A 12,696-nucleotide genomic window follows, 5' to 3' on the forward strand; every position below is an offset into this window, starting at 1 on the left:
GGCAATATCCAAACGATAGACACAATTATTGATTGCATCTTAGCCTATTTTGAGATCAAAACAGTTCGAAATTATTAATCCACTTATGAATAATTAGAATGATTCATAAAGAGCAATGCCTAACACACTGGACATGTGCATGAAACGATGAGTTTTTTTTTATACCAAAAAAATGTAAAGTTTTCTCAAGGTAGATTAAAGAGCTAAATAATATTTTTCTTCTTCAATTCGGAATCGGAGTGCTCCAAACCGTCACAACAACTCTAGAAGCTATCCATGCACTCTATTTCTATGTTTCATTCCCTCGAGCGCTTGGTTAGGATTCTATTCTTTCATAAGAAGGGGCAGAGGCTTAGCCAAATCCACTCTTTTTTTTTTTTTATTTAGCCTTACACTGAGGTGGTAAAAAAGGCTACATATTATAGCTGTTATATTGGTACATCTGGTGCAGGATATAATTTTTTTCAGAAAGAAGATCTAGCTAACGTCACTATGGGCCTGGTGATGTCATTAAGACATGTACTCGTTGGATGACACTATTTATGAGCAAAAATCGAAAGAAAGAAAAGCAGCCACATTGTGCTTATAGGACCACGCACGAGACAACCACCTCTCACCACGAAAATATTGGAATGGCTCTGCTAAGAAATCAAAAAAGCGTGGCCCTTAATTTATTAGCCTAGATCGGATAATGTTAAGCAAACCTTAACGAGAGCTCTTACAATTAAGTTCAACGAAAATTCTAGAGGCAGGTTTAGTTCTTTATCCTCTCGGTTTCCTTAACTAATTATTTTGCTTGCTAATAGCGACCTTATTTAAATAGCTAGCCGGAAGGTATTATTTGGGTTTCTTGATCCTGTATAAGTACCCAAGTTCTACCCAGTGAAAAATCGATGTGGGACTAAACACACGCCCGCACGAGTCCTCACATACTTCTCCGTTCAAGTCCTGATATCCTCGTCAGGCTAAGGATTCAAATCTAATCACAAATACTATAATCGATTTGTGGTTAGCTCCAATAGATCCGTGCTGCAGTGTCCCCTAGTCTACATAGGTTATGGCCCAGGTCTACTCTGATACCATTTGTAACAACTCAGAACCTTACTTAAAATGGCTAGTCGGAAGGTGTTATTTGGATTTCTTGAATATATATAAGTACCCAAGATCTACCTAACGAAAAACCGATGTGGGACTAAACGCACGCCCACATGGATCCTCACATCGCCCTCTCTCCATACATGAGAAAATAAAACCAATGAGATTGTTCAATCACGGGAGTTGGTGCAACTAATTTGATGTTAAGCACAGACTTTTAAGAAGGAAGAATTTAAGCTCCACATATATCTTTGACTCATTTTGGAAAAAAATGGCTTTTGGAATGTAGTGAAAAGTCATCAAAGTGATATATATATACATATATATGGCTTCATCATACGTGAAACCATGCATGCTCCATGCAAACATGCCTATTTACGTGCATCTAGAATCTATAACAGGCATGAGTCACTCTAACCCAAATTTGGCACTTGATTTGCGTACACTTGCACCCAAAATCACGGCCACAGAATCAATTGAGGAATTGAGTATAGGTAGCATTACAAGATAAGAAAAATTATCTTCACAAACTTGATTGATAATTGGTTCGGAATATTTTGAGTTGCCTTCCACACAAATCTTAAGAGCTTAGCTAGACTTTAGCCAAGATCTAAGCTCGTATCAGAAAAGTAAATGTCGAAGCAATTATAAATCAGATACCAAATTGTTTTCCCAACTGACGCATTTTTTGTTTTGCAATTTCTTGTACACTGCACAAGCAACAAAATTCAAAAGATTCTAATTAAATTAAAATTTTGGACATTATCTATCGAACTTCAAATTAAATTAATTATTTGGTTTTACTATGGAACACGAATAACAAAAGATAAAGCATTACCATGCTATGAGGTTAAAAAATTTAATATAACATATATATGTATGTATGTATGTATGTATGTAAATTTTAAATTCTAATATCAATCCACCTCAACCTTATGAATCCACCTCCCACATTGAAAAAGAAGAATGCATCCATCTTCTTAAAAGGTGATCACTGTATTTTTTTTATTTTAAGTGCAATGGTGACTTATACATTGCAGGTGTGAATGCGGCTCATACACCGCAGGTATGAATACGGCCAACAAAATCAGATCAGTACACCTATAAAAATCTGTTATGTGGACAATACCGACTTTTCCATATGAAAATGACCATAGAAGCTTTAATGCAGCTATTGCATTTGGCATCGCTATCATTTGCACAGAGTCACCACACCTCCTCCTACAATAAAAAAAGGTGACGCTTCACCTGGCGTCATATCAAAATAGACATGGAAGACGGCAATGGACATCTAGAAGATAGTCTTGATGTTGCCTAAGAGCAACACGAACAACAGATCCCATGCCGTATAGAAATCACAATTCAGACATCAGGAAAATATCCAACCCATACTGAACATTCATCAAAGCTAGGAACACTTAAATGCGTTAACAAACTTATAAAATATAATGAAATTACATAAAAAAAAGAAGAAGATGTCGAGAATAATACTGCCGATTCCAACCAAAATCAACACCAGCGAACTCTAGTTCGGATGACAGTACCTCTTACTAATTCGAGATGAACATGGCTCTTACAATGAATCTAATAATTGTACTAGCATAAGATAAAAGAATTATAATAATAATAATAATAACTTACTTTCTCTATCTTTAGAGAATGATTTCTATGTGACATGGGCATGCTTGGGTTATATGGCCATGGTGTGTATATATTATCATTAAGCAAGCACAGAAAATTGGACATGGGGGATATCTTATTCCGTCTTGGATAAATCATCGATACGGGGGTGTATATCGAGGAAGATTCTATCCCGTCTCACGTGTCACTATCGGTTTTCTCCTTATTTACAAACTAACCCCAACCCCACTCCGCCGGCAGGCTGCTGAGCTGTGATCCACTGTAGCTCAAAACCCGTCGCCTCCCCCTCCAAACCCGCAGCTTCTCGCTAACCTAAAAATATCTCCTTTTCTCCTCTCAGACACTTCCTCTCGATTCGTGCTCTCTCGAATTCTCCTTCGTTTGTGCCGAGATTTCTTGCGAAGATGCTGCCGTGGTGGAGAAAGTCGAAATCGAAATGGAAATCGAGGTCTACTTCGAGTCCAAGGAAAAAGGACGCAGAGGCGGCGGCGGCGGCGGCAGCGGAGGTGGTAGTGGTGGAGGAAGGGGAGCGGGTTCAAAGGGGAAGCAACAAGAAGGAGAAAGCTAACAGTTTTGATGAGGTTCTTCTCGCCAGGAAGAGCAGAGATCTGTCGCCCGTCGGTTGTGCCCGTGGTCGTGGGCCGGGGGCAGGGTTTGTCCTTGGGCATCCTCTCCCCCGCCCGTCGTCCATCTCGTCGCCGCTGCCGACGTCGCCCCACGACCCTGGGGTGGCGTCGGCGTCGGCGTCGGCGTCCAGTTCCAGCTCCTCGGGGTCTTCGGAGGAGACCCCGGATCTGGGGTTCTATAGGTATCGGGGTTTCGTCTCTTGGATTGAGTTTTTGTTGTTATTTGGGTCTTTCTTGATGTTTGCTTCATGGATTTGTCGCGATTAGATCGAGCCTGTATTCATTTCTGCTTCGGCATCAGAAATTGGTGCTTGATTCCGTTGTGAGACCTATCTGTCTTTAAAAGATTGGGTTTTCATCGGGTGTTTGGTTGCTTTACCGGAATTGTGTGCTCGGGGAGTGCTGTTTTTTTACTCTCAGGGTTTCTAATGAGATCCAAATTTTCACATTCTTTTGCCAAGGATTATTGATCAGGGCTGAAGTTTGTGATGCACGGGTTTTATCCTAGTGTTTGTCGCTATTGATGGAAATATATTATCTTGAAATTGTTGATGAACTTGTCATATGATCTAATGGTCTGATGTAAGTTTTTTCTTTTGTTTCTCTATTTTCTGATAGTTCATAGAGCTAAATGAAATTAAGGGGATGGGGCTCATTATTTCCGCATTCGAACTCTTTATTTCGTTCTCTTGTTTGTTTATGTATCAGTACTTTAGGATTTGGCTTGTTCGGTGGAATGTTTCTGAGTCTGGTCACTATGGTTTTCAGACCAATCTGGATGTCTGGTATGATGGGAACGTTTGTCAGGTAGTTAGGCACCATAACTTGTTCGATAGTTTATGATACTGAGATTCTTAGGCTTATTGCCTCTTGAAATTGTTCAAGTCTGTGTAATTTTTTTTTTGTACTTTGGGCATGCTTTGTGAAAGTCTAAAACATTTCATCATTTCATTTCAAATGCAGGTTTGTTTGATTTATATTAATTATTTTATCTCTATGCTGGAATGATTAGATATTCGGACCCGATCAACATGCCAAGGGGCAGAAATACAACAACTGATTCACAGAGGCATCATCATGGGACCCATGACAGACATCTCTTCTCATGCAGTCCAGTTTTGGAGCATCCTAGATGCACCGAGCTCCCTGTTTCTCCGGGAAAAGAGTTTCAAAGACATGGTTTTGATGGTTCTTCCAATGGAAATGCTTATATTCATTTCCAGACTCCCATTGAGACTGTCTTCCATACAAGAACGCTTAGTTCTCCCCCTGGTCCAAGATGCCCTACATCCCCGCGACATCCCAGAGCGTTCAGTTTATGCCCAGGATCACCAACTCAAAAGCAGGATGACCTGAGAAGCCCACCTCATCCATTACCTCTTCCTCCAAGTTCTCCCAGATCTTCCTCTACACATTCTCTTCAGTCACACTGGAAGAAGGGAAAGTTATTGGGAAGGGGAACATTTGGCCATGTCTATCTCGGATTTAACAGGTACCTGGTCTCTTTTCTCCTCTAAAGAGATGCAACATTTTGTGCTATGAATGTTTTTGAAAGCTTAAGAAAAAATTCTTGGATGCATTAAATTATACTAAAGAAATCTTTTGAAAATGAACTTAAAAGCCTTTGTAAAATTTCTTTATTTTTATTTTTTGGGAGGCAAAATTCTTCAAACCATTACATTCTAGATATGTTAATTGTTTTATTACGCTGAAATTATAAAATATCTCTTCATTCATGTTCAACATGTGCATTTGAGATCTAAACTTTTGTCTCAAATTATAAAATTTCTATAGAGCTGATATTTGTGGTGCGTATTCTGCAGTGAGAGTGGGCAGATGTGTGCAATTAAGGAGGTCACAGTTATTTCTGATGACTCAAATTCAAAAGAGTGCCTCAGGCAACTAAACCAGGTATTTTCTAATCTTAATCAATTTATCAGGGAACACACACAGATACACACATATATATTCCCATTTCTGTATTACTTTAGATTCTTTACTGTCATAGGTTAATATGAAATTATGATTTGCATGACCAAATCAAATCATAGGATTTAAGTTGACTTTTATTCTCATGAATGCAGGAAATTACTTTGCTTAGTCAGCTCTCACATCCAAATATTGTGCAGTACTACGGCAGTGAACTGGTAATTTGAATCTGTTCAGTAATTTCTCTGTAGCAATGACCTGGTGATTTATATGTATTTGGTTGTTCATATTATCTCTTTTTCAGTGCTACTCTATATGCTGCACTTTAGGAAAAAAAGTAAACAATATGCAATGACAAGGGTAGAGAGATAATGGAATGATAATGCAGTCCATCAAGGTGGATTGTGCACTAATGGGCCTATCATAATGGAAAAAGAGGTTGTAAAGGAGGTAAGAGAAAAAAGAAACTGATGACCTAGACCCCACATGAAAACTAATTGGGCCATAATTCTTCAATCTTAGTAATGGGGATGGCCTCTCTTAACTTCTATTGTCAGGTCAATTAGTCTTAAAACAGGATCAATAAAGACCAAAGCAAGGATGAATAAGTCCAATAAATGTAGGACTGAGGGTGCAGCACAATCAATGCAAGGATGAATAGGTCCACAAATGCGGTCCCCCTTTCATTCCCACAATTGATATGCTTAATGCAGGGGTGCCATCTTGCATAATTGAACATTCACCAAAGTGGATCAAGGAAACCTGGAATATGAAACCAAGATATTTTGGCATAAATGATTCCATTCTCTAGCAATTCAACTTCTTTTCGGAAGTTATTTAGGAAATTTCTTTCTTTAAATTAAAAACCATGTGAAAATGACTTGGATTGAGTTGAAATAATATTCTTTTTCATTTTTTCTTAATACAGGCTGAAGACGCACTTTCAGTTTATCTTGAGTATGTATCTGGTGGTTCTATACATAAGTTACTTCAGGAGTACGGTCCTTTCAGAGAACCTGTAATTCGTAGTTATACTGGACAGATTCTTTTCGGGCTTGCCTACTTACATGGGAGGAATACTGTGCATAGGTACTTGGCTGCCAAACATTTTTAGTTATATACACTTGCAAAGGATATATTTTCGTAGTTGGTTAGTGCGGCGATGACTGAAGGTTGACTGTTTACCTGGCAGGGATATTAAAGGGGCGAACATACTTGTAGGCTCTAATGGTGAAATCAAGCTTGCTGATTTTGGCATGGCCAAACATGTAAGCTCCCTTGACTTATGAAAGTTACAATTTGCTAGTAAATTTGGATAAACTTGAAATATATTTCTGATAGTTGAACTGTTGAAGTAATTTATAACTGGAACATTCAGGTCATCAAATGCATCATGAAGCAGTGTTCCTTGGCCTTTTGTTCATGGAAGCATCAAACAAACTTTTTCGTACCCTAGCTTGTCATTGCCATGGGAATCCTTCTCACTTGTGAGAAAACTTATAATATATGTAGCTTCTCTGATTCAGAGGCAAGCAGGTTGGCTGAAAAAGCCACTTGAGTTGCTGAGAACACCTAATTGTTTATGTGGAGGACAATGTCAGCATCTGTAGCTTAAATTTATTCATAATACAGTTTCTTTTGTAGGATAAAGTTTTCTAAGAGTACTATTGCAGTTGTGGATATTCATGATCACAATGTGGTCAAAATGAATTTGACAGGACAGAAATGAGAACCAGGAATCAAATTCTGATGTGTTTGAAAATAAAGTTGGTGGTGGATGAGCTTCTTTTTCTCCCCTCGAAAAGTAATTCCCAAGTGGTTTTCTGGTATCCAAATGTAATGTCTATGGTCTTTGTTTTGCTGGCAGGCATACTTGATTTAAAGTTTTATTTGTCAAGTAATTAAGCTTTTTGAATACAATAAGACTGATGGGAATCCTTTTATTTGTCAAGTAATTAATCCTTTTATTGTAAAGATGAGAGGCCCCATTAACCAGTTCAGTACAAAATTGAAATTGCTAGACTAGTGTTATCGCGAAGGAAGTTGTTAATTTAGGTAGGACATGTAAAAGCCAGTTGTTAGGGTTTCTTGGCAAATTGGATCTAGAGATGTCCTGCGAAAGGTTTGCATTCTTTGGAGGAAGGATATCTTAAGTATATACTGATATGGTTTCAGAGATTTTGTGCTCCCTTCTGTTGCATATTGATCATAGTAGCATTTTTAAGAGGCATTTAAATGCCATAATGGTGATTTGTTTGGTTCTGGCTCTTTGAAGATTAGGGTGTTAGTTGAATTATGGAAAATGACTTGTGTGCTGAGGCTCATTGAACCCTGCTGCTTACTCAACTGATAAGATGCACAGTAATAAAAGATAGTGGTGACTGACTGCCTGGATGGGACAAAATGATGTCAAAAGAGAGTGACTACATGTGAAGAAGGATTGGATGAGAAGGATAGAATTATACTAAGATATTTCATTGCATCAATGGCCAAGATATGGCAAGAGTAGAATTGAATAGTCATTGTCTTATTTGATATATTTTTAGGTGTGTTGGAGACCAGCCATTATTGCAGTTATATTTCTTCTTATTAAGAGGCACATTTGCAGAAGCATACAAGCATGGATAAGGTGTGAAAGTTGGCCTTATGGAAATTATGTTTTCTAGCAGCTGATATGTTGGTCTTCAGTTCATCTGTTAGAACTTAGCAGACTGGAGGAAGTTACATCAGATGATCTGAAAGAAAGTCTAGGACAGGCAGGTGAAAAGGCAATTCTGAGTGATGCAAAAGAGGCCCAACATTCCAGCTATCTCAGAAACTTTCTTGAATTTCCTAAGGGCTTCAGTTTCTTCCTTAATATGAACTTTGATATTCGTGACTCAATTTTCTTGCCACTGATAGGAAGAACTTGGGCAACCTGATCTCGTCTTCATGATCTGTTGTTACCTGTAGCTTTGACCTGGTGACAGATTTGTCAGAGCAAGTGCTCACTGGAGGAATTGCTGATGCAAATAGAAGTAGGTTACACAAAGGAAGGAAACAAAGGAAAAGGTCTGAATGACAAGAAGACACATTGAATTTGAGATGAATTTTTGGTGATGGTATAATATGATACCACAGAGTAGGAGAAAGAAGGATGAGAGAAAAGCAAAGCAGTAAGGTCCACTTTTACGGCTCAAGTGCCTTGTAACTTTCTTTATAATTACATTAATGCCCAAAAGACTGCAGTGGACATTATGAAGTGGAAAGCTAACTCGCTTTGTGGCAATAAAGTAAGCAAGTCCTGATAGCTGTCTGTGTTGCCAAAGATTGCAGTGCATTTGCAAATACAGTTATTTCTAGACTAAATCTGAAATTTGAAGGAGGAAAAAATAAAACCTTTTGACAACAACCTTGATGTGTGACTTTATGTTATTAGGTCCTCCTTCTAGCAAAAAGCCATGATTCATGCTTATTCAAAATTAAAACATTTAGATAGGCAGATCCAAGGAAGTAATTAATGCCTGTTGAATGTTTTTGCACTAAATAGAGGCCATCTATATAAGCCTATATTTGAAAAGGTTACGCAAAATTAGAGTTTAAAAATATAATATTTACCAGGATGAACAAATATTAACTTAGAGCTTGAAGTCCAATCATCATCTAAGCTCTTGTCTGATGTCTGTACAAATAATCCTCATTCTCCTCTTATGTAATGTATGTGTGATATCTTGAAAATTATATATATAAGAGTTGGTTTCTGATTCTGTTATGCTCATTTTTCTTGAAACAGATTTCATCTTACACTTCAATACGTTCTTTCAAAGGAAGCCCTTACTGGATGGCTCCCGAGGTTAGTTATTTCAGATGACATTTACTTGACCTGTTTCTTCCTTTTCATGCCTGGATTACCAAGCACTTGAACTTTTGCAGGTTATCATGAATGGCAATGGCTACAACCTTTCAGTGGATATATGGAGCCTTGGATGTACAATTCTTGAGATGGCAACTTCAAAACCTCCTTGGAGCCAGTATGAAGGGGTGAGCTACTTATTATTTTCTCTCTTTTTCCTTTTGACAACATGATCTCATCTGATATGGATGCGTGAGGTTTTAGGGCTATATTAGTTGTTTTCCTGTGTGTTAAAGTTATGTTGCACTTCACAGGTAGCTGCAATATTTAAAATTGCAAATAGCAAAGATATACCAGAAATCCCAGAGAACCTTTCTTCGGATGCAAAATGTTTTCTAAAGCTATGCTTGCAGCGTGACCCATCAGCTCGTCCTACAGCAGCTCAGCTGATGGATCACCCTTTTGTTCGAGATCAACCAACCATAAAAGCTGCAAAATTCAATATGATTAGTGACATGTTGCCTTCTTCTGATGGAAGTCATACTAAGGTATAGTTTTCAAAACCTATGAACCCATGTCTTGAATTAATATAGAGTCACACAATATTTCTTTTCACGGCCTCCAATTACATACGTTCTATTTATATGTTTTTTCTCCTCAGTTTATGAACTGTCATTCTGTCAAGCAGTCAAATCATAGATTCTATAGTCTTAATCAGTTCTCCGCTTCTTGCAAAAAATATTTACAATCCCACACTCAGAAGTATCGACAATCAATACATGGAAGAATCTTAATCAGTATATATATTTGCTTCAATATAGACAAACTGCTGCATAAAAATATAACGTTAACATAATTATAAGAGCACAATAACTATGCATGCCACAGGCTCCTGGATCAATATATTTACATATTTCCCCCTTCTCATGGAGGGCTGGAGGGACACTTTGTTGTTTGACTTGCCATGTCTCTGAAAGTGTGTCTGTGTGTGTTTGGGGGGGGGGGGGGGGAAGGTGATGAGGAAAAAATATTGACAAAGCTCAGTTGGAAGGGGGTATTGCGCTGCATTAGAAGAGTGACATGAAATGTGATGCTCTACTCGATCCAAATTCCAAAACAAATGGGACATCTGTTAATTGGTTAGGTAATCAGGTTTCTTTGCAAAGTGCCATCTTATAATTCTTTTTGTGAAATAGTGACTTTTCTCACAAAAATTGTTTGCAGGAGTCTTTTTCGTAAAATGTATCTGGTATCCCCGTCAATGTAAATTCATGGAGAAAGAATTAGAGGAATTGGTGCATAGCTTTGTATATTTAGATGTTGTTAACTGACCTATTGGCCACAAAAGGCTAAGTTGATAAGGAAAGGGGAATTAGAACAACTGATAACTGTTGATAATTAGATAAACTATTGACATGAAGGGGATTCCAACTAATGACCTCCACCAAACCAGAGCTCTGATACCATGTTAACCAACCAATTTACTCCAAAAGCATAAGCAGATAGGTAAAGGGTCAACAAGGTATATTATGCTTTAACAGATGTAACTATTTAAGGGGGGATTAGTTTTGCATATGTTCTTTTAGCTAATGACTTGTTAAATAAATTTAATGGAGAAAGATTTGAGGGTGTCACTTCCATTTTCCTTCTCCCTGTTTATCTCTCTCTCTCTTCAAACTCAAAAGAATCGAAGTTTGCCCCTAAGATATTGAAATAAAAATATGACTTCCACTAGTATTTTTTGCCCAAACATGGATATTTGTTAATTCAACTTATTTTCTAGGTAGAAAATTCTACTGCAAAGGAATTAATTTATGCGACTGATCTACCTGATCTGAATAGCTAATTTATATTGGAGCGATTGATTTTTAGCATTACGACCATTAACTTGTGAATCACATGCAGATCACCGCAAAATTTTCCTCCAAGAGAAGTATTTCTCCTCTACGTGTTAGAGATTATGGGATAAGACATGTAACTGAATATCCCTCAGCATTTTCTTCAGGATATAGAAACCCAAGGTATCATCATCTGAATCCTTCATTGATAAATCAAATGCCTGCTTCTTATCGGACTAGCACAAATTCTGTTCTTTTGCAGTGATGCAATGAGCATAAGAACGAATATGTCTTTGCCCGTTTCACCCTGTTCAAGTCCACTACGGCAATTCAAACAGAGTAATAGAAGTTGCTTGCCTTCTCCCCCTCGTCCAGCTTTTTCTGCTGGAGCAATTAACTGTAGTCCAATCAATCGGGCACTCTATCCAATGAGACCAAGCAACAATTTTGCAGATCGTTGGCCAGACATTGCCCAGCCGAAAGCTTCCACACCTTTTGACTCTCCAAGAAGACTATAGGAGGAATTTGTAGACAAATACTAATAGTGAAAAAAAATCATTGCAGTCAGGGTTACTGCTGGTGGAAGATCAGGATAAACATTGAAAGTTCATCCAAATGCAAATGCATTTGAAGAGTCTGAAAGGAGTATTGATGAGATGGCTACACATGTAACTGATCTTGCTGGGATGTTGCAGGGGTGGTCTGATTTTATTGGTTCTGTTCATAAAATATGTACTACTTCAACATGATCGATGTAATTGTAAGATCACATCCCACATTCTGTACAGAGCAAAGGTTGTTTCATTAGATGTAAAAGAGTTGATAGCCTTTTTTTGTTTCATTTATGGCATCATGGGCTCTTTTATTCCCTCTCCGAAGTATCAGTGTTTCATCATCAGGAGCTTAATAACAATAATTGAGTTGCGGAATGTAAATTGGTGATTTATTCCTGTAGATAGATTGAGCAGAAATTTTCCATGGCAAAGCAATCATGGTTGTAAAATTATGGAGGCTTTAAAACACCCATTCAGCAGCATTTTCGTTTTTTGAGAGCACAGTTCGGCAGCAGTGATGTTACTGGAATGCTGCAAAGTTCTCTAACTATGATTGCACAACAGAAAAACCCTGCTACTGGGAAACACTGCCTCCTCCAGAGTCCAGACGCCCGCCATGGTTTTTCTAGTTGCTACAGGTTCAATGCATCTCCTTGTGTAATCTATAGGCAGCTACCATACATCTAAAAGATTGGCAGAATCCATATTGGATCACGGTGTTTTTGACCATGTGGAATTTATGTTAGATGAGAGATTTCTTAGCAGATGAAGGTTCAATTCTGCAACAAGCTTTTATAAGTAACATTTCTGACTCCAACAATGCATCAAAGAAATGACGCAAGTGCTTAATTCTGCAATTTGCTTCGGTGCAAGCTGCTCGTGTGCAAGAGAGCCTGCAATCAGTACTTCTACAAGCCAGAGTCAGGCAATTGCATATTGACAACCGGCACGCTGAAACCAAATCCAGTAATGGAATTTTCACCCAAACCTCTGAAATCTGAAGTAGTTCCCCACAAAATATTTACACATGTAATTACCTTTGCTGTCGGTGTAAAACCATACCCAATCCTAAGAGGGAAATATTCCAAGAATATTTTCTCTATAAAAAATAATATAATTTAATGGTGGTCGTTTATATGATCAGTTTGGCCTTCAAGAAAGACACAAGAAATGAAATATAT

At 38.0% G+C, this 12,696-nt stretch overlaps 1 protein-coding gene across 1 annotated transcript; it reads left to right on the plus strand.

Moving 5' to 3' along the window:
• The first annotated feature begins 2,968 nt into the window (after nt 1–2,968).
• On the plus strand, nt 2,969–11,896 carry LOC103711039 (mitogen-activated protein kinase kinase kinase 3-like). Its single transcript, XM_008797010.6, has 11 exons — nt 2,969–3,544; nt 4,375–4,854; nt 5,186–5,273; nt 5,447–5,509; nt 6,220–6,380; nt 6,484–6,559; nt 9,064–9,123; nt 9,204–9,311; nt 9,438–9,671; nt 11,029–11,144; nt 11,224–11,896. The coding sequence occupies exons 1-11, from the start codon at nt 3,141–3,143 to the stop codon at nt 11,477–11,479; spliced, it is 2,046 nt and encodes a 681-aa protein (XP_008795232.2). The 5' UTR covers nt 2,969–3,140; the 3' UTR covers nt 11,480–11,896.
• Nucleotides 11,897–12,696: the final 800 nt, after the last annotated feature.

This window comes from Phoenix dactylifera, chromosome 13 (genome assembly GCF_051530095.1).
Source record: "Phoenix dactylifera cultivar Ajwa chromosome 13, Ajwa_hap1_PhDact_Kaust_v1.1, whole genome shotgun sequence".
Taxonomy (NCBI): Eukaryota; Viridiplantae; Streptophyta; class Magnoliopsida; order Arecales; family Arecaceae; genus Phoenix; species Phoenix dactylifera.